This window comes from Perca flavescens, chromosome 3 (genome assembly GCF_004354835.1).
Source record: "Perca flavescens isolate YP-PL-M2 chromosome 3, PFLA_1.0, whole genome shotgun sequence".
NCBI classification, from domain to species: Eukaryota; Metazoa; Chordata; class Actinopteri; order Perciformes; family Percidae; genus Perca; species Perca flavescens.
This window is the reverse complement of record NC_041333.1, coordinates 21,586,085-21,606,502: the sequence shown is the minus strand read 5'-3', so window position 1 is coordinate 21,606,502 and position 20,418 is coordinate 21,586,085. Positions and strand designations below refer to the sequence as shown.

At 41.5% G+C, this 20,418-nt stretch overlaps 2 protein-coding genes across 3 annotated transcripts; both read right to left on the bottom strand.

Annotated features, from left to right (window-relative positions):
* Positions 1–269: 269 nt before the first annotated feature.
* Positions 270–16,173, bottom strand: baz1b (bromodomain adjacent to zinc finger domain, 1B). 2 transcript variants are annotated; one of them, XM_028572901.1, is made up of 22 exons: positions 15,265–16,173; positions 13,951–14,067; positions 12,854–12,998; positions 12,274–12,466; positions 11,852–11,973; positions 11,455–11,652; positions 11,158–11,346; positions 9,737–11,057; positions 9,351–9,506; positions 8,950–9,088; positions 8,680–8,843; positions 8,265–8,379; positions 8,049–8,147; positions 7,546–7,723; positions 6,881–7,066; positions 6,361–6,508; positions 5,882–6,025; positions 5,551–5,698; positions 4,831–4,949; positions 3,813–3,952; positions 3,538–3,644; positions 270–2,538 (listed from the first exon to the last, which is right to left on the bottom strand). In XM_028572901.1, exons 1-22 carry the CDS (start codon positions 15,381–15,383, stop codon positions 1,887–1,889), a joined length of 4,899 nt encoding a protein of 1,632 aa, XP_028428702.1. In that variant the 5' UTR covers positions 15,384–16,173; the 3' UTR covers positions 270–1,886. The 2 variants fall into 2 exon arrangements, with proteins under 2 accessions (XP_028428702.1, XP_028428703.1); XM_028572902.1 differs by lacking the exon at positions 5,882–6,025 and having other exon boundaries at positions 15,265–16,172.
* A 463-nt stretch (positions 16,174–16,636) lies between these two features.
* bcl7bb (BAF chromatin remodeling complex subunit BCL7B b) lies at positions 16,637–18,866 on the bottom strand. The gene is made up of 6 exons (XM_028572903.1): positions 18,708–18,866; positions 18,144–18,219; positions 17,951–18,035; positions 17,643–17,801; positions 17,346–17,449; positions 16,637–17,184 (listed from the first exon to the last, which is right to left on the bottom strand). The coding sequence occupies exons 1-6, from the start codon at positions 18,818–18,820 to the stop codon at positions 17,113–17,115; spliced, it is 609 nt and encodes a 202-aa protein (XP_028428704.1). The 5' UTR covers positions 18,821–18,866; the 3' UTR covers positions 16,637–17,112.
* Positions 18,867–20,418: the final 1,552 nt, after the last annotated feature.

Genomic DNA, 20,418 nt, shown 5'->3' with positions numbered 1-20,418 from the left:
GGGGGAAAATCAGTGGCCAAATGAAATCAGTAAGGTCTTGATGATAACAGCACAAGAAAAACACAGGAGACCAGCACAGCACAGCACAGCACATACATTAGAGGGTCAGTGATAGATATATATATATATATATATATATATATATATATATATATATATATATATATATATATATATATATATATATATATATATATATATATATATATATATATATATATATATATATATATATATATATATATATATATATATATATATATTATTCAAAAGGTTTGTTAGGTTGTCGGTGTAGAAGGTATTCCAAAACAAGTTGTAGAGCCAAAATACACCAGCACTATGGAGCTCTCCATCCTTTGATGACCAATGAGCCCACAATGCAGTGAGTTACAGCAGTCCAGCTAACAGCACTGTCAATGAATTATTAGGAAACAGATGGGACAAAAAAAAAAAAAAAAAAAAAAGTACTCCGAGAGCAGGAGTGGAGCACCGCCTGGTGACTGAACCAGGACATGCAGGGGAAACCTTAAATTTCGCATCTTAGGAGCCGTTTCACCCACGCAAATCCTTTTTTAAAAGAGTGACTGCAGGTGTTTGTTACAAAATGTACAAGTGACAATGAAAAGTGAACCAACTGCTGACATGTTCTCTGCATTGACTAGGCGAGCCCTGGTTAAACCTCGCCATTTGTTGGATATGATTAAGATCAACAAGTTATCATTTACAATACCAAATAAAATGTGCAAAAAAAAAAAAAAAAAAAAAAAAAAATATTCAAAAATGCCCATTTTCTTAACAAACGTCACATTTGTTGTTGTTTGGAACACGGTTTACAAAAGGTTTATGCACATAATTTCAATAAAGTCTGGTCCTGCAGCTGCTGGCATAATAGGTGCACTTTGCACGAGCGGAGTGCAAACTGACGGAGCACTGAGGTACAGGTTCTTTTAGAGTGGCAGGGCACTACAGAGGAGGAAAGGCTGGTCAGCTCCACACGCCAAGGATGAGATTCCAAGTCAGGTCCCTGTTTTTGAAAACATCTTGGCACTAAGAGCTGAGTTGAAGATTGTGTTTTTAGCACTAAAGTGATGCAACTACATGTGTGACATGCAGTCTGAACCCAGCTTTTGACAATAAATCTGCACCTGGGCAGGAAAAATAAAAAAATAAGTATACTAACTAGTAAAAATCCTACCATGTGTGTCTATAGACTTGCATTTGACTAAAGATAATGTTGGTGTCAAGATGCTTATAGTAGAGGGATTTACAGGTGATGGGAACATTTAATATCAGCTATCAGCGCTGTTTTTAAGCCAAGAAAGATTTTGGCTACATGGACACCATCTTTTTAACACAAAGTACTTCAAGTCAGTGAAAACACCATGACTTGCAACAGAGATGTGGGTGGAACAAACACTTTACAGCTAGACACAAGTGATGGCTGGACTTTGTGTGTCAAGAGTGAAGACAGACCTCTGATTACACTGTACTGGTGTTAGGAGAGCGCAAATGTAAAAAATAAAGCAGTTCACGGGACAACATTTTAAGTCAAAAATTACACACGTGTGAGGTTGTCAAAGTGGAACTGAAATTCAAATCAAAGAGTCTTAAGAGCTATGAGGACCCATCCATTATCTCAAATGTCTCATTTTTCTTGGCTAGAAAAAAAAAAAAAATTAAACTTGGTACAAATATAAATCAGTTTTCTTTTGTCGTTTTTCAAAATATGAACAGAAATTTAGTAACACAAAAAAAGTCCTTCTGAGGATTAAGTCCCGCTGGCTGTGAGGAGGGGGTGATGGAGGGGTCTTGATCATTTTCAGAAGAGCGGGACAGAAATTTTTAAGCAAGAGAGAGACGACCAAAAAAAAAAATCATCCTGGTCTTCATGAGCGTTTCTGTCTCTTGGAATGTCGCTGCTGGCTGGACCGGTCCTCGTCGCTGCTCGCCCCCCCAGCATCGCCCCGGCCCCCCCGCTGACGAGTTCTCCGTGTGTCCCGCTCGCCATCGCTATCCTGCTCCCTGTAATTCTTGCCTGAGGTGGTAGAGGTCCGCTTACTTCTCCTCCTGCCATCATCATCGTCGTCATCATCATCATCATCCTCCTCCTCACTCTCGCTCTCCTCTTCCCTTCGTCCCTGAACATTTCTGGTTTTCTTCTTGTTCGATTTGCCATTCTGAATCTTCTTCTTCGGTTCCTCTTCATCCTCCTCCTCCTCTTCTTCTTCTTCTTCCTCAGATGTTGCAGGGGCTCGGCTGACGCGTTTGCGTGACCGCCGGCGGAGGTAGCTGAGGCCAGGCAGCAGCTTTTGGAGCAGCTCAATGAACGACTGCTCTGTCTTGACCATGCAGGAGAGGACACTGCTGCCCTGCTGGTTGTACTCCTCTGCGTTGGAGAAGACTAGTTTCAGGTCTTCCAGGAAATCCTGGCCGTGGCGATACAAGCCCTGGCTGAACTTCCCCAGCATTGTCTGGAAATCCATGGGCTGGGAGATGATGTCCAGGTAGTCCTCGGCCTCCTCCGTGGACACAGGCTCCCTGTACGAGAAGCCGAGTGGTAGAAGAGGGCCACGTTAGGCTACAGGTTAAGCATCATAATAATTCTTGATGTCCAAGTCATTCAGGTGGTAGGGTATGTCGATTTAACCAGTCCCTCCAGAAAAAACGCGATTATGCAATCGCATAATTCAATGCATAATCAGCTGAAGTCTGCATATTCATGCGGGGGCCGCATTTTTTCAAATACGCCACACTTCCACCGCATAAATTGCAGATTTCCGCGCAAAATATGCAGGGCTTGCATGATTTCATAATCCCCGCATTTTCGAAAAAAAAAAAAAAGTCACATATCTTAGCAGAAAGTTGAAAAATGTTGCGTTTACTTCACACAAGAGCAGCCATTTTCCCCTGTTGCCGGAACGTTATGAAGAGACGCAATTATGGGACATGAACATCGAAAAGCAGAGTGTTGGGGGAAATCACTTTTTCATTAAACTGCAGTTTTTGCAAGTTCCCGCAATTTCATTGCATACAACTGCATAACTATCCCGCATATTCCATCGCATTTTTTAAGAAAACGTGCAGCATAATCAAGGATTTTTGCCCGCAACAATCACAAAAAAACTCCGCATTTTTCTGGAAGGACCGATTTACTACGACAAACCCAGAAACTAATTTTGATTTATTCATCGGTCTAAAGACCTGCAACAACACAGGCAGCATCTCTCTCAAGGGTAATCTGGTAATATTGTTTTAGACTACATAGCAACTTGTTAAACTTTAATTCAGTAGAGCTTAATCTTTCCACCTTAGTGATATTATACATGCTGAATGTACTGGGGACGGGGTGTCAAGATCATAAGAAATGATGTCGCCCTCAAAAGACCAATTTTGGGTTTCTACCAATACAAGAAATGTTATATAAACAAAAATAAATATCACTATTTATTACTCGTAAGTGTAAACACTTTTCTCCCACATGCAAGTAGTTGGTGCTGCTCCAGAGTACTTCGTAAACAGATTATGTCCTTTGCTCACCTGAAAGGCCAGCTGTAGCGGAATTTCATCAGTTTCTTGAGGATTTCCTCGCACCGCTCCAGTTCCACTGCCTGCCTGCGCACTCCTGATAGGGAACTCTGTCGCACCTGCAGACACCGCACACGCAGACAACAATTTGCTGTCAATGACAATGTCTGTCTCCTTCTGAGATATAGATCAACTCTTGCCCTCAACATTTCCCCGTTTTAAGTCTATTCTTTAATTCTTCTAAGAAGACCTAGCTTCTGTATGCAAGTGGCCTGCGGGTTTCTTACCAGTTCATCGATGTCTGCAGGGCTGTTGGGGCCAGTCCTCTGTTTGCTGCTCTGACTACTCGAAGACGACTGCTTCTTGGGTTTACTTTTTGAACTTTTCTGCCGAGACGGAGACTGCTTATTTTTCTTCCTTGGTCTCACTGTGAAGAAATAACGAGGTGATCAGGACAGAAGAGGTCGGAGGCAAGTGAAAAAGAACCCCAGTGGAAACACTTAGTTTTGTATGCACCAAAAAAGGCAAAGGAAAGAAAACGTATATCTGAAATGTTGCCATGTGTAACCAACATTAACTGTTAATTTGTCATGTCACACAACCTGCAGATGGGCAAATATTTTAATGAGGTTATTGTTTCTAAGTTACAATTACTAAACTATTAATGCTTAATTGTTCATTGTGTCATTTCAAATTTTTTTTCCTCTTCTTTTTAAAATCAGACCAATTCCAGTGCGCAATGCTGTAGCCTATCGCAAAGTCTCACGCTAGAAATAAGAAAAATGATCCGTTCTGCGATTCTCTTTCAAACTATTGATGCATAAAAGTTCTTAATTGTCATCCTTGACATTCACGCTTGAACTGACAGAGGGGATCATCCTGTCACATACTTTGAGTGAAGCCAGAGTGAGACGTGGCTTCAAAGCAAAGGTCCAGACCTGAGCTGTGCTACATGACAACACACAGACAATAGAGACGGGGAGAGGACAGGGGCCGTTCTTCCCTGTCAGCATTCTTCTCATTCCCAACCTTTAGCACCCCATTTTCCAAAACCAACTGTGACTTATTCTTTTGGAAAACTCAATTTATTTGTTGTATTCTTTGTTTTGTGCCATCGTTTTTAAATACAAAATGTAACGTATTGATGATGCAAGGATTCCAGTCTGGAGTTGGCGCATAGAAGTCAAAAAAAGAGACATTTGGCTGCTCATCCTTAACTTATCCTGGTTGAAACCCTAAAGATGAACCATTGAGCCGAGACAATTTTGTGAAACCTGGACTTAATTCTCTCTCGTCGATACTCACAGCTGTGACCCATGGCTTTGTAGTCGTTCTCTTCCTCGTCCTCTTCATCTTCCTCGGACTCCTCCTCTTCAGACTCCTCCTCATCCTCTTCTTCATCATCTGTGTCTTGGTTGTAGTTCCTGCAATAGAGAGGTTGCCAATCAAAAAATCTTTACACGGATTACGAAGACAGAAGATGGAAAAGAGGCAGGGTTTACTTTAGAGGTTTTGTTAAAATTAGGAAAAAATAACCATATATAGTAATGTGTCAAATAATATGTAGAGTCTTACTAATACTAGAGCCACTGCGCTGCCATTTTCCTGCCAATTTACATTTTGTGGCTGGGGTTATGCACAGTGAGTAGAGTACAAACTTGAATACTACTGCAGCTTTAAGAATGCAGTACTTTTAAAAACAATGGGGAATAAAATGTGTCCATCAGAAACCTGCATAGCACAATTTATCCAGCTAAATTTAGGCCTACATTCATTTTTAATGAAAACGTCTCTGTATGCACACACCTAATAAAAGGTTTTATTGTAAAATGACAGATTGTCACTGCAAATGCTCCATCATTTACTGTATGCACAGCACTCATTTTTGTGATAAATAAAAATATAAATTTTGTAGTCAATAAAGAAATGAGTTACTTCACACAAATGAAATGCTATGTCTACATGAACTCTAACAGTTTAAATCGACAATGAGGGACAGTGACAAAGCGTGCGGTGGACAGTTACCTTGAACGGGAGCCGCGTCTGGCCACAGTGGGCTGGCAGGCCGGGCACAGCCACTCTCCGTCAGGAATGCGGTACAGGGCCGGGCGCAGACAGAACAGGTGGAAGGCCTTGTTGCACTCATCACAAAGGATGAGTTTCTCATCGTCACCTGGAAGAGGATCAACATTTACCATAGGACTGGCTAAAGAAGGCATTTTTAATTCCCTGTTTTTTACCTTAAATGTATTCAGTATGCCAACATTTCTGTTCCCCTATTCACTCCCTGAAAAGGCCAACAAACTCTGTGCAAGTAACCAAGTTTTTAATCGTCATCTTATCACTACAGGTTCACCTGTTGGCCTGTGGATCTGCCGGCTCTGTATGAAGACCTGCCTTACACTACTAGTCTGCCCTGCTCTGAGCCTGCCGCTGCTGCCCTGTTTGGATCTTGGTCTAGACTCCATCAGCTTCAGCACAGATGGGCTCTGCCTGAGCACTAGACAGGAGGCAGAAGGGTAGTGGTGTAGCAGTGCTTCACTCAAACTGCAACTCAACAATTCAGCACACCTATTAGTAAGGACTGTGTCTTCATGAAGAAAAACATAAGAAACCATATTTAAATAGACAGGCGCCAGTTGCGGTGCTGTAGTTCTGTTTAGGTGATCTGAGGTCAAAAAAAAGGTTATTTGTCCCGTTACTGGTCAAAGAAAGCCATGTTACAAACATTTCTATGTCAATAAAGCCATGACGCTCTCATAGGCTGCAAATAATTTACAGTCAATTCCTTTCTTTGAGACCAAACGAGAGACAACAGCAGAAAACTGTCCTCACCTTTCCTGCGACAGACTTTGCAGCGAGCGTTCTCGGCAGACATGTCCCACTTTATGCACGCGTCCAACATTCCCAGCAGGACGTGCATGCGGGAAAAGGTCTGGGCCTCTCGGATGGCAGTCTTCCACTTCTCTACCGCTGTCGCCACCTAAGAGGAAAAGCCCAGACTTGTTTAACTCAGCAGAACTTTGAAGAAAGAGTTCAATAGTAATAGCTCTGTCTGTAGGAGTGTGTTTCATGAGTAAACATCAGCTTCTCAATTCAATTTTATTTTGTGTGCCCATCTCATAGCTCCTTGTTTTCTTGCAAATTAAAAAAAAAAAAAAAAAACACTCATTACAGGAGCTTTGACATTAATGTGCTTTACCTAGAATTATGACCATGATGCCTTTAATACCTGTGCAAACCTCCCCAGTGAAAATCAGATAATCCCAACATCCAGGGACTTCTAAATGGACCCTGTTACCTTTGAGACACACACTTACAACTAAACTTGAATATTGCAACTTTGTTCTCTTACCCTAGCCTCTTCTGCCAGTCTCTTCTCCTCGTCCACCTCCTCAGCCTTGCTGCTTTCCTCCCCTCCTTGCTTTTTCTTCTTTTTCTGCTTGGGGGCCATGAATCCCTGCAGGAACTTTTTGATTACACAGGCCTGAATGGTGATGATGCATTCGCCAAAGTCTTTCAAGCTCTCCATGTCTTTCAACTGTGAATAGAGGATGAAACAGATCAGTGAGCAATTACAATCCCAAATGTTTTGTGGACAACACTGACAAACTACATCAAATCAGTAACACTTCACTGTATAACAAAACATTAGGCGTTTCACAGGCACAATAGGATACAAGCAATGTTATCAAACCTATTAGGGTTGATGATGGTTTTTGTACCATCATCAATACTTACTATACTAAACACAGGAGTAAACCACTTTTAACCATTGAATTATATATGCGAATATAACGAAGGAAATCACCCGTTTTCTCAACCGAGGACACTTATCTGTAGAATCAAAATACCACTTCCTTTTGCACACATTTCATGCTTGTTTTTTATTTTCAGGTGTTGACAGAAGGTTGAACACAGTCACTCACCGCAAAGAAAGAATTTTCTCAGTCGTCAGTTAACATTAATGTTGAAATTTCAGGGCTACTGATATTGTACGTAGGCAGACAAACTAATCACCTGATCTTCAATGTCTATGTTGTCATCGAGGTATCCCAGGCCTCCCTTCTGGAGTCTTGAGGCTACCTCCTGGATGTCACTGCGCAGGTAATTGAGCAGCTCTGCATAGCCATCACAGGTCCTAAGGGCCATTTTGCTTTTACGGGTCAGATGGACAGAGTGGAGGATGTCCTGGTACCTGAAACAGGGAAGGGAAAGCTTTGTATTCAGCTTCTTATTTACTGCATCACTGATGCTACGTTTTTTTAACTCTTCCCTTTTTTTAAAACACCATTGTTCATACTTTCTTGTAGATGCTCTGGTGGTTTTGTATTCATTTTACTTTCATTCTAAACTTTTTCATAACCTACAAGCTTTCTTCAACTAAAGAAAAAGCAAAAGCTTTAAATAGCAACTGTTGGATCACTCCAACAGATCCCTAAAAGCTGGTAAAAACAGCTTTAGCAGTGCAGTACGACTGGATGCTTGCATGTTTGTTAGCGTAAGAGTAAGAGTGCACGCACCTGCTTTGTATCTTCGCTTTCAGTTCACTCTCTCTAACCCCCTGAGGATGAAGACTTTCCACTAGTTCCTCCAGCTCAGCTGTGCTTTCACATACAAACCTGTATCCAGAGGCAGAACAATTAGGAAAAAAAAAAAAAAAAAAAAAAAAAAAAAAAAAGATGGTGTAAAAAGGAGGAAAATCAAATGAAAGAAGAAGTTAGAAACAAAGCTCTTACCAGAGGTTCTGTCCCTGCTTGGGAACAGTAGTTTCTATACAGATGTCTGGTGCTGCCCCCTGCTGGGCTCCCTCACAAATAGCACCATCTATGCTGCCCTCATCCTTTTCAGCTCCTACAGCAGAAAACCGTAATTAAAACAGATTTTTTTATGACTAAAAAAGTAAAACAAATTGACCAAAACCGCAAATGAATTATGTCCACACACAGAACTGCACACCGAGCAAAACTAAAACAAGACATTCATTTGAATTAGAGTCGCAAAGAATTATTTTTAAGTCGATACCAATATATGAGATTTTATATTTGGGACCGATATCAGTCAATATTAACTTTTTTGCATTAACACACAAACACATTAACATTTTGATGACAAACATTTTGACGAGGATACCTAACACTTAAGTTACTGTACCTTGTGAATCATGAACAGCGGCCGACTCGCCATCCTCTTCCTCTTCCACCTCGGGCTCAGGTGGTTTGTCCTCCGGTGGAGGGGTGAAGCTGTAGTCGATGCTTTCATGCACCCAGCCTTTCTCAATGTACAGACCAGGGACCACGTCAGAGAAAAGCCAGTATCTGGACAAAAACATCAAAACAATTTAGGTTATTCATTGAATTCACCTGATTCCTAACCCTCTTCATCTGTGCATAATCTTCGCAAACATTTGTGTGCAGCACTAACCTGTTGTGAGTTCTGTCGGTACCCAGTGGGGTCCTGCGCATGACAAGTCTGGCTTTGGTTATACCATCCTGAAAGGCCCTTTCTACAGCAGCCCTCTGTTTACGCATCCGCTCCTCTTCAGCCTCCTTCTCCATGCGCTCTTTGGGGGAATAACACAGAGTGAGGTATACTGACTTAAGAATTATAAGAAGTTATTAATGATAAACTGGCTTCACTCTAAATGACACATTCTTACAAGATCTCAGTGGTGGAGAAACTAATTACTGCGAGAACAAAATCAAATCGTGTCACACGATACATGGTTAGTCAGTTAACAAACTTTTTTTTTTTTTTTTTTTTTTTTTTTTAATAGGATATTTGGAAATGGATTATGTGGTCCACTCCCTGCTACAAAAGTTTACCTTTGTTCTGTCTGTCCATCTCCTCCTTCTCCTTCTTGGCCTGCATGGACATCAGCCGCCGGCTCTTCACCGAGCTGATCATGTCCTCTGGCTCCGGCTCCACCTTTACTTCTTTTTTGTTCTCCTTCTTAGCACCCCCTTCTTTCTTTTTTTCGCCTTTGAGCCCAGAAAAAAATAAATATATAAAAAACAAACAACTTATATTTACATTTTGGGGATATCAATAAAAGACTAAATAAATGGCTGAAAGAAGATGTTCCGCTCTCTGGTATTTTGACAATCAAAACATTCATAATCAGTGCATAGCTTAACAAGTTGTATTGAGGTTTTGTGGGTATTATATAAGCGGTTTAGTGCAGTTAAAATAAGTGGGAAAAGAAGCCTACCTTTGCCCTCCATCTCCTTTCGCATCTGCTTCTCTGCCCTCTTGCGGTCATTGACTTCTTTCAGCATTGCCAGACGCTCCTTCCACACCTCAGCGGACCGTTGATGCATTGCATCGACATGGTCTTCAACAGAGTACGTCATGAGTATGCGGTGGCACATTGCCACCAGCAGGCTGACCTTCTCTTCGGGGCTCAGCTCAAACACCTCAATTGTCTCAAGTTTCTCCAAGAACTCACTGGTCACCACATCATCAAAGCCACCCAAAGCCCCAGAGTCCACTGAGCCCCGGGCGCTCTCCTCACCATGGGCGTCACATGGTCGCAGGCACAACCGTGCCAGCTCTGACACTGAGTGCATGGTCAGGGGGATCTCAGATAAGGGCATATCAAGCTCACTGTAGCCTTCTGCCAGCTCGTCCTGCAGCAGCGTCTGAAGCAGCACCACCAGCACGCGGTTCAGGTAGAGGAAGCCCGATCGCTCCCCGGCCAGGGCCTCCATCAGAGCCCCAGCTGTGATGGGGTACTGGTCATCTGGCATCAGCAGCCCTGCATAGCAGTGGAGGAAGTCCACGACCATAGCCACGTCACCAAAGAGGGTGTTGGGCAGCCCCTCGGGCATGTCTACAAGCTTGAACGTCGGCAGGGTCTTGCCACCTTCAATCTCCTGGTCCTCGTATCGGCGCGATTGTTCTCGGCGGACAAGCATCTCCTTCTCACGCCTCTCCTTGGCCTTTTCTCGAAGTTTCTCTTTGACTTCCTCGCGCCTTTTCCTCGTCTCTTCCTGCTTTTCCTCTTCACTCATGGCTGCCCAGCGCTTCTTTTGCTCCAGTAGCTCCCAGCGTTTCTGCACCAGCTCCTTGAGCTCCTCTGGCAGCCGGCCCCGATCATCTGGGGACAAGGTCTTTGCAGCCTTGGAGATGAGGCCGGAAAGGGAGTTCTTTTTGTCCTCTTTGCCCTTGTTTTCCTTATAGTAACGAAGAAGGTGGAGAGCCATAGGGTGCAGTGGCTTCCCCAGTTTAGGCGTACCCATGCTGGTACTACGGGCCCTCTTCTTTGGGCTCCCGGCAGACGTGCTCTTAGCCAGATGCAGCAGAGTCATCTGCTTCATCTTCGGTGTCTTAGCACCAGCTTTATCGTCCTTTTTAGAAGCTTTGAGGACGTTGAGCTTCTTATCACCGCTCTTTCCACTTTTCTTTCCTTCTTTTTTGTCCCCGGACTTCCTGCCCGATTTTGGAGTGGAGGGAGCCGACCCTTTGCCTTCTCCTTTCTTTGGAGTTCCCGAGTTCTTCATCTTGAGAGGGGAGCCATTCATTTTTATTTTCTGTAATACAGTCAAAATGAACCCATTAAGCAAAGCTTTCACTTTAAAAAAAATAAAAATAAAAAAACAGACATGATAATGTGCATACAAGCCAGCTAACCTGCATGTGGCCCCAAATGGTTGGACTAAGGGGCATGCCTAAAGAGTCTCTCTTCTTTTTCCTTTTCTTTTCTCCCTTCTCATTTCCTGAATCGTCTCCTGGGGTGTCAGGGGTCTTGAGCCTCTTGTTAGGTTTACCCTCTGGAGATGACAAGCTCTTACGCTTTGCAGAGGGATTCTCTGCTAAAAACTTCAGACAAAAAAAAAAAAAAAAAAAAAAAAAAGTGTGAGCCAAGAACAAGTGACATTTTTTTTTTATTTTGGAATATGCAAAAAGAAATTGCCATGAGTAAATTACCTTGTGTGGATCAAGAAGAAAGTCACTGAATTTGCTGGGCAAGTTAAATTTTTTCACCAGTTCATCTTCAACCACCCAGGGAGCACTCTCTCCCATGCCCAGCCTCAGAGCATAGTGCCTGATAAAGTAGCGTATGATCTCCTTGGTTGGAGGGCGCTCCGTTCTGTTAAGACTGTCTGCTGGGACATCACTTATCACCTACGAGACAAGTCGGTGGGAAAGATGGGAAAGCGTCAACTTCTTTCAAAAGACCGGTTGTGGACCAGAGTGCCAAATATCATCACATTTAGCACGGGAAAATACAGAGTAATATACGGTCACGGGTTTCAAGACAAGACAACAAGAAGGAAAAGAAGTTTAGACACTTTTTGTTGACTGCTGACAACGGGATACAGACCTTATCCTCGTTGACAAGCTTCACGTCATACTTATGAGGAAGGAATTTGGGCATCACCCATTTCTTCTTTTCTTCCTTCATGGCATTGGGAAGTTTCCTTGGTGAACGTCGTGCTCTGTCACCTAATAGGAAGTAAAACAATATCATGTATAACAAATGACTTTTTCCCCCCCACAAAACATGCAGAAAAAGTGATCACAACATAAATTGAATTAACTGGGGAAATGAAAACATTTTATCTAACCAAAAAAAAAACGTTATTCTGGGCCTACAAACAATCAAACAATATACAACCTGTCATAAAAGGGACGCATTCATAATCATTCTACAGCAAGTTTGGTTTTATCCATGCTGCATGGCGGCAATATGAATTTGCTTCAAAACTCTTTGTTTACACGCTTTATGCAGCGACTGGTACTCACTGAGACTCTCCCTCCTGTTCTCCTCCTCTCTGGGAGGAGGTTCCTTCCTCTGGTTCTCCTGACTTGCATTCTCCTTGTCGCTAGATGGAGAATCACAGGCACCTTCAAGCTTCTTCTCTCCCATCTCGCCCTCTGGGTTTTCTAGGGGATGGATCTTCACCACCTTTACTTGTAAACTTTTGTCCTTCCCCACCTGAAGTGGAAAAGCCTCATGAGCATCTCAGAATACACCAAGTGGAAGTTCTCAATTGAACACCTGCTGGATGGGTATCGTTTAGGTTTTACATTAGTGCCAAGTCATATTAGACCCAGCAGTGATTGTAATTTCTTAACACCGCTTAAAAGAACCAAAATCAACTGCTGCCTAAGAGGTAGAACATTAATCCAAAAAATGTTAATAACCTTTGGTAAAGTGCCAGCAATATTTTAAAGTGTGTCATTTGTTGTTAAAAATACAAAATAATGTATATGGTCCTCTAAATATAATATTAATAGTGATAATGAGTGCTGGAGTCATCATGAGATCCAAATGCAAAGTTAAATAACAGACCAGTTCAGAAATGTAAGAAGCCGAACTGACCAGGAAGTCACACTCTTCATCCACAGCATACTTGGTAAGGATTTCCATCCAGGCCATTTCAACCAGTTTGTCTAAAGACACCGTGTTGTGGTGGACCATCTCCAGGACCGGCTTCTCAAACCACAGGGGATACTCCTCCTGAAGCCTGCACACAGAAAATGGTCAGCAGTTATATATACATATACATGTAATATATGAAGATTAAGTTTAATATAGTTTCGGTCTTGCATTCCCATCTTAATGTGTTCCACCTTTTTTAGAATAAAGTGACACTGTTTTTATTTGTCCTGATGCTCAGCAAACAAGGCTGTTGCCACATCAGACATAAACTGAGTTCATAAATGTGTGATGCACTCTATTCAAGACATGATTTATTTCACATTGTTTGGATTTCTGTGATGCATTTGTCACAGGGACCAGAGCATTACATAACAGGGCAACAAAGGGCTGAGAGTGACCAGTAGGGGGAGCAAAATCTCTTTGCTGATATAATTAGACAGAGCTTAAATACACAATGTGATCCTGAGTGACTTGAGCTCTGGCCAGCTGAACAACGCTCTGCCCCCTCTTTGCTGCGACATCTCCTTGGCCCACCTTTCTCTTGCTGATAGCACATATACATACAGTGTATGTACACCTGGTTGGTGATAAGTGGACTGACAAAGATCAGTTGAACTTTCCTACAGTTTTTTATGGCTATGTTCTTCCTGTTCACAGATCAGTCTAAGGGAACTATCACCAGGCCATTGCAGATTGAAGGATGACTCAATCACACACCCTCTAAATAGAATGAGAGGAGGAGCACTAGATTTATCCAATCATAGCAAAGCAGCGAGCCTTGTGACCGTCACTTTGAAAGTGTAACTCTTTTATGATACAACTGAGCTGCTGTTATAGGGAGGCTAATCTGCATTTTTTTGGGCATCTAAACTACTACTACTAGTACTGCCATTTACTAAACTGTACTGGTGTATTCTTCACAGAACACATAACACCCTGTATAGGCCATGGACAGTAATCAACGGAGTCTACTAATGGCCATTATTTAAAAAGTTGGATAAAATTGTGTGCAAACAAACTTTGGATGTAATACTAACAGTTCGGTGACTTCTTGTTCCTCCTCCCATGCTTCTTTATGTGTGAGCTGGTTGCTTCCAGTGCTCTTGCATGTCCAGATGCGCTCATTGTACCTCTGCACGCGTGCCTCATACTCTCTGTAAGCATTTTGTCAAGGAAATTACAATAGTGACATGTAAGCAGTTTCTCCTTATTTAGCCATTTGCTTACTAACAAGATGAAAATAAGTTATGTGGGAAAAAAGTTAATACACTTCTATGGTTAGTTGAGAGTAAAAAGTTTGACTTTGCTACCTCTGGTGATTGTAAAAACTACAACAGTAAAGTGAACCACATTCTCCACTTGAGAATTGAACAAATTCTGATGATGAGGATGATGGGATAGCGTGGAAAAGTAGCTGGGAGGCCTGTGTTTCACATAGCTGTTCTTCAAGCAGTGATGGTAGATTCGGATGTTAAAAAGGTAACGTGACATAAAGACAGTAAAGTGAATTACAGCTATGTCACTCACTGCAAGAATCCACATCTACTAGAACTTATAACTACTCATGCAGCCATAAAAATACACACCTTAAAAGTCCACTTTTCGCACTGCGTGTGTCACACTGATCTGTCATAACTGGCTTCATAATCTTGCTGACGTTCAAAGTTTTCACATAAACACCAAAACAAGTGGGTAAAGTTACCCTATTATATTAGAACAGAAATATCTATCCCAAAATGCTGTCTTAAATCAATAAACCGTTTTAAGTCAACTGCTGTTCTCTCTTGGCAAACTAAAAACCACAAATGTAGCGGTAGCTAAGGCTAGCCGACTCTAAATAGGCAAGCATTAACAGCTAACCAGCCGAGCAACATCCTCAGTCTGTGGAAGCAGACGGCGGGCTATTGTGACATAATGGGATCCCTAACGCTAGCAGCGCGCTAGCATTACTAGCTGACAGTGGGGCCACAAAAGTGACAGGACGCCTTTTAGCAGCTCTCTATATTCAACTAGCTAAGCATGTGAATTGTTCTATGCGCAATTCAAAAGTCAATCTTTACTATAGCTTAGCGAAACAGCCAGCTAGCTAACAATGAGTTGATTAGCAAAGCGGTGCTAACGTTAGCCAGTAAGCTTGTCATCCGGTGTACACTGTGTACATGTGGGTTAATATTAAATTGGGTGAAGTTTTGAGGTAACATCAAATTGGGTACTGAAGCCCTACATACCAATGCACGTGTCTAAGTGAGCACATTTAGCCAGTTAAACAAAGCCACTTAGCTAACTATACAGCATCAAGCAGAGTATATAGCTAAGTCGAGACTGAGCATCAGCATCATGTTAAAGGATACTCTTTGTTCCTGAAGGCCTCCTTGGTGTGCTCGATGATGTAGACCTCTTCTCCCGGGCCTGGTGGCTCGGCTAGCGGCTTAGCCAGTGGGTAAGGTTTCCGGCCTAGAAGCGGTGCCATCTCAAATCCACAGATGGCACGGGTGCCAATGGTAAAATGAAATCTTCTAGCAATAAACTAGCACAATAGCATACAATAATATGTCCTTAGCATGTATGCAAGTGTCCCGAAATATCTTAGCACGTCTCACGTTCCCGCCGGCAGGCCCGGCACTCAACGTGTAGCAGCTAGCTAGCTGACTAACGTTAGCTAGTAGGATGGATTGCTATCTCGTTGCAAAACAATAACAGTCCGCTTCTTGCCACCCGCCTCATCGCATCCTTCTTCTCTCCTCTAGTAGTGGTGTCATGCTGGTTTTACGCAATGTCTTAGATGTAAAACAGGTTGCCGGACTTGTCTCTCGGTATAGTTAGTAAACTTTTAGCTTCTCCGGATGAACATGTAAAGATGCAAACCACACCGAAATCAAACTCGCGGCAACAGCCACAGCTCAGTTCAGCAGTAGGTCTGGCGCGTTGTACAATCCCAAGTCTTTGCAAACTAGGCCTGTTCTCGTTTAATCAATTGTATTTGCTGCATGTTCGTACTGTCTGAGCTTCTTGTTGTCAGATAAGATAATTAGCAAGTGTTACGAAAAAGTAACTTGGATCAATCAAGAGGTTAAATTCCTTGTCGAAATGGCGGGAGTTTCTCGTCCACCGGCACAATTCCGTACACCCTCAGAACTCCGTTTCCCCGGCAGCAAGCAGCGTCGCAAGCACGTCCCGCCCTCCCTCGATGTTCATTGGATTCCTCAGTGAAGGGCCTTCATAGAATTGTTCTGATACGGTTTCTTATTGGTTGATATGTCCTGTCTATTGTCAAACTAGAATAGCCCCTTAAAAGAAACCACGCCTGCATCGAATATAAATGAGGGGGCTAGAGGTCAGCTGATGACAATAACGCTTATATGATCCATTTAGGTCATTCACATTAAAACGCATTTAAATATTTTGATTATGTATGGGTTGAAAAATGACATGGCATGAATTCCTTCTTGTATTATCGAAATAATTTCTGAACCCATTGTCTGGGCTCCATTTTGAACAGGTCTGATTAAACAATAGGCCTTGCCTTCATGATATAGTAGATTGATTGGCTCAAGGTACCATGGTAAATGCATACCGACCTTGCAGAAACAAGGAATTGAAATAGAATTGGAAAGTAGCATTTATTATGGTTTACAACGTTGTCAGTTAATCATGGGCAAATTATATTATAAATATAAAAAAAATAACATTTGTCTTGCATGTGATAAGCCAAAAGAAGATCTGTTCCAGAAAGAGCTTCGTTTTTAATATATAATGGCACATTTAAAAATCAATCTGCATAAAGCTACACATTTAACACCTTTTTAAAATGGCCTGTAAACCTAAAAAATAAAGCAAGAGGATATAGAAACATGCAAACATAAAGTTCAACTTCATAAGTAAATCCAAAACAGTTAGTTGCCAAAAAAAAAACATTTACAGCATGTGAATTGAAATACACACTGCCTGCAATAACAGTGACTTGCCACACAAAGTTTGGAAAATCCTCTCCATTCATTTTAGAAATCAATTTAGACAACATACTTTAAAGACCTTTAAAAGTGAACAAGGATTTTGCAGTAAAAACCTTTTTTTCTCATTTGCTGAAATGTAAAATTTGCGTAAATATGTCAAGAGAATCTTGGAATCATTTTGAAAGCTTAGCTAATCCAACTGAGGACAGGTATCGTGTGCATTTTGACAAAAGTATTATAAATGAGCTATCTCAGAGCAGCATTTTCTCCTGTGCAAATCTTCTTTAAAGGGGGTGCTCCTGATTCATCCAATTCCTCCTGTTGAATACAAAGAAACATGTTTAAATGTTTTGACGCCATTGTAGTTAAAGATTAACATCAATTGACACCATGCAACAGACCCCAGTGACAGGAATTAATTCTTAATTAATCAAGGAACACGTTCTGGTCTTTCTTTAACCCATTTTCAGAAAGTCAACCTGTGTGTCTGGGGTGCTCCGTCTGACAGCTCCTGATGAAAGAAGGTCCTCCTTGATGAGAGTGGGAGGCTCATCAGCCCCCTCCTGTCCTGAATGAACTGGTTCTGCATTCACAAGGGTGGAAATATATCCTCGTTAATGCAGCTTTGACAGTGAGGGAATGAAGAGATGGTACAGGACACAACTAATTGTAATTGTCTATTATTGTCACCACTGAGCTCTAGGATCAATTCCCTTTTATACTCGAATAATGTGTAAAATTGAGTGAAAATATACTTGAGAGAGCCATCCACATACCATCCACACTCTCCTGGCCCAGCATTGGTGGCTGAGAGTCTTCAGTTCGGAGGCTGGAGGCGTGTGGAGGGCTGACCTGCTGCGAGCTTGAAGTGCTGCTGCTGTTATCCATTTTAGGCTGGTAAACGTCTGACAGAAAGCTCTGGTTGCTGTTTTCATCTGAGCAGAGAGGAGTTGTACTGAACATCAGGTGACATGTTCTCATGCTGTTTATGTTTTTAGATGTTATGAGTTTGATTGTGTGATCTTTTGAATTTGCCTACATGCAGCGGTTCCAGTATTTTAATAAATACAGCCACAAAACTCACCAGTGAAATCCAGTAAAGAGTTTGTGTTTTCCAGGACCACATCTTTCAGTCCTCTATCTCCACCTGTAGATTTGGTGCGATATATCTGAACACAAAGAGGGGTTTGTAAAATCAGACTACTCACTAGATTTATTAAAGTAAATCCTTGAAGGTGAGATAGTGATTTTTTTTTTTATGTGACAGAGGCCCCCACCTGCTTTGTTTCTGTTACTGGCACCCACTTGAATATGCGTAAAGATGTGTCTCCAACTGTCACCCATTTCTTCTCCCTGGGAATACAATTAGTTAGTTATTATTTTCGAAAGGTCTAACACTAAACTATCTGCTTTAATAGTATAAATATGTAACATGACATAGCCTGCATGCTCGTGTCCTTTCTGTCCACAGCATAGATAACAGCTAATCAAATGTCCTATTGTGCTCACTTACAGCCATCGTTTACTTTACATGGCGTTTGAAAGCCACGAGGATAGGTCCGAAGGTGTTCATTAATGTCATGGTATGTGACTACGGGACAGTCGTCTACATTACGTCGCACAGCATGTGAGGCTGTGGCCATATTGACAGCTCTAGCTCTAGGCGGAAAAAAAAACTCAGCTAGCTCCGCCTCTCCTGTCAACCCGGGGCATTGATTGGTCAGCAGCTCCGTCAATTATCTAACTTTTCCGACTGAAGTTTGTTGAGCGACGCAGCAGATATCAGGCTACAGTCTACCAATACATTCCCCTCCATATTGTCCCCAAGACAGCCTACATACCATTTGCGCACCTTCTCGATGGCTGCCAGGACCTTTTTAATGTCATCTTTAGCCCGACTTCGGGTCTCAGCGCGGCCAGATCGTCCCGACATCTTGATGCTGTTATGATTCATCTACAGATGCATCTGAAAACTTCGACCAAGCCCCAGTCTACCGTTACAGTGGTAATCTCGCGAGATTTCATCATCTCATTTTTTTTTGGTTTCTCTTTTTTTGTGCTTCATTCTCCTCAGTATGCTCATACTGTATGTAGGCTACTGTAATGATTGGGTGGTACGTGCTATTTATTTATTCATAATATATTTATTTATCTGGGTTGGAAGTTTATATTAACAGTGCATACTCATATACATAAATATTGTGCTTAAGTACACGTTTGAAGTAGGCCTACTTACACTTAACTTTAGTCTATTTTTATGCAAATTTATATTTATACTCCACTACAATTTAGTAATATTGGACCATAACTGCTATTGCACCTTACTACATAAATATTCTCAAGGACCCCAAAACTGCTAACCCTTGATTGAATATTTGTTATTGCACCATATGTGTGTAGCCTACCTTGTCTTGTATCTTGTTCTGTACCTGTTTTTGTATCTTGTTGTTTGCACCTTAAATATTATTTCATCATCAGGGAAACACAATTTTGTTCCTCTATGTACTGTACTGAACTGTATGGATGACAATAAAGTCTCTCTTATCCCTTATATTGTACCTTTTTTACTATATTTATGTGACAGGTATAGTTACTTTCCAGATTAAGATTCTAGCTTATAGTGCATTGTTAAAGATAAAACCAGTGGTTCACAACCTTTTGGTCTTGTGGCCCCTTACAAAAAAAGGTGTATCTGGTTGGTGTCCCTTGTCCCATTTTAGATGTTAGCAGTTCCACTGCTAACATCATAACTCTCTGGAGGGGGCCTGACCCCCAGGTTGGGATCCACTGGCATACACTACCAAACAGTATAAAAAATAAATCAAACTTGCTCCTCCTCGACGAGCTACAACAGTTAAATGATATTTTAAAAATCTAATAATGGCATGTATGATAATATGTCTGTCACAGGGGCCAGTTTTCAAGAATGTGTACTTATACTTTTGATACTTCTAGTACATTTAGCTGATAATACTTCTGTATTTTTACTGAAGTGGGCTTTTCAATGCAGGACGTTTACTTTGAGTAATTTTACATTGTAGTAGACCTATTGGTATTTTTACTTTAGGATCTAAGTACTTCTTCCATTGTTTATTTATCTTTATGCTTTTATATATATATATATATATATATATATATATATATATATATATATATATATATATATATGTATATGTATATATGTATATATAATTTATTATTATGAATGTGAAAAAACGGATTTGCCTTTGCTACTGTGTAGACAAAAGCTTAATTAAATGTACATTGACTTCTGGTTCCCATGTTTGACCAACAGATGGTAGTCTTGAGTTGTGCAGAGCAAACAGGCTCCGCCTAAGACCGAGAGCAAAGGCTGAGTCTGTTGCAGTTTTGATTCTTTCATCATATGATCACAGGCAAGATATCATCCATTGCTTGCGTATATCCTCAGGGAATACAAGAGCAGGATCAGCTCTCTTTAACCAGCTCCTTACCAAAACTGATCCGAGTGGACTGTGTTTACAGCAAAAAGCCCTTATAAAAAATATTGTCTGATGACAATACTTGATAACA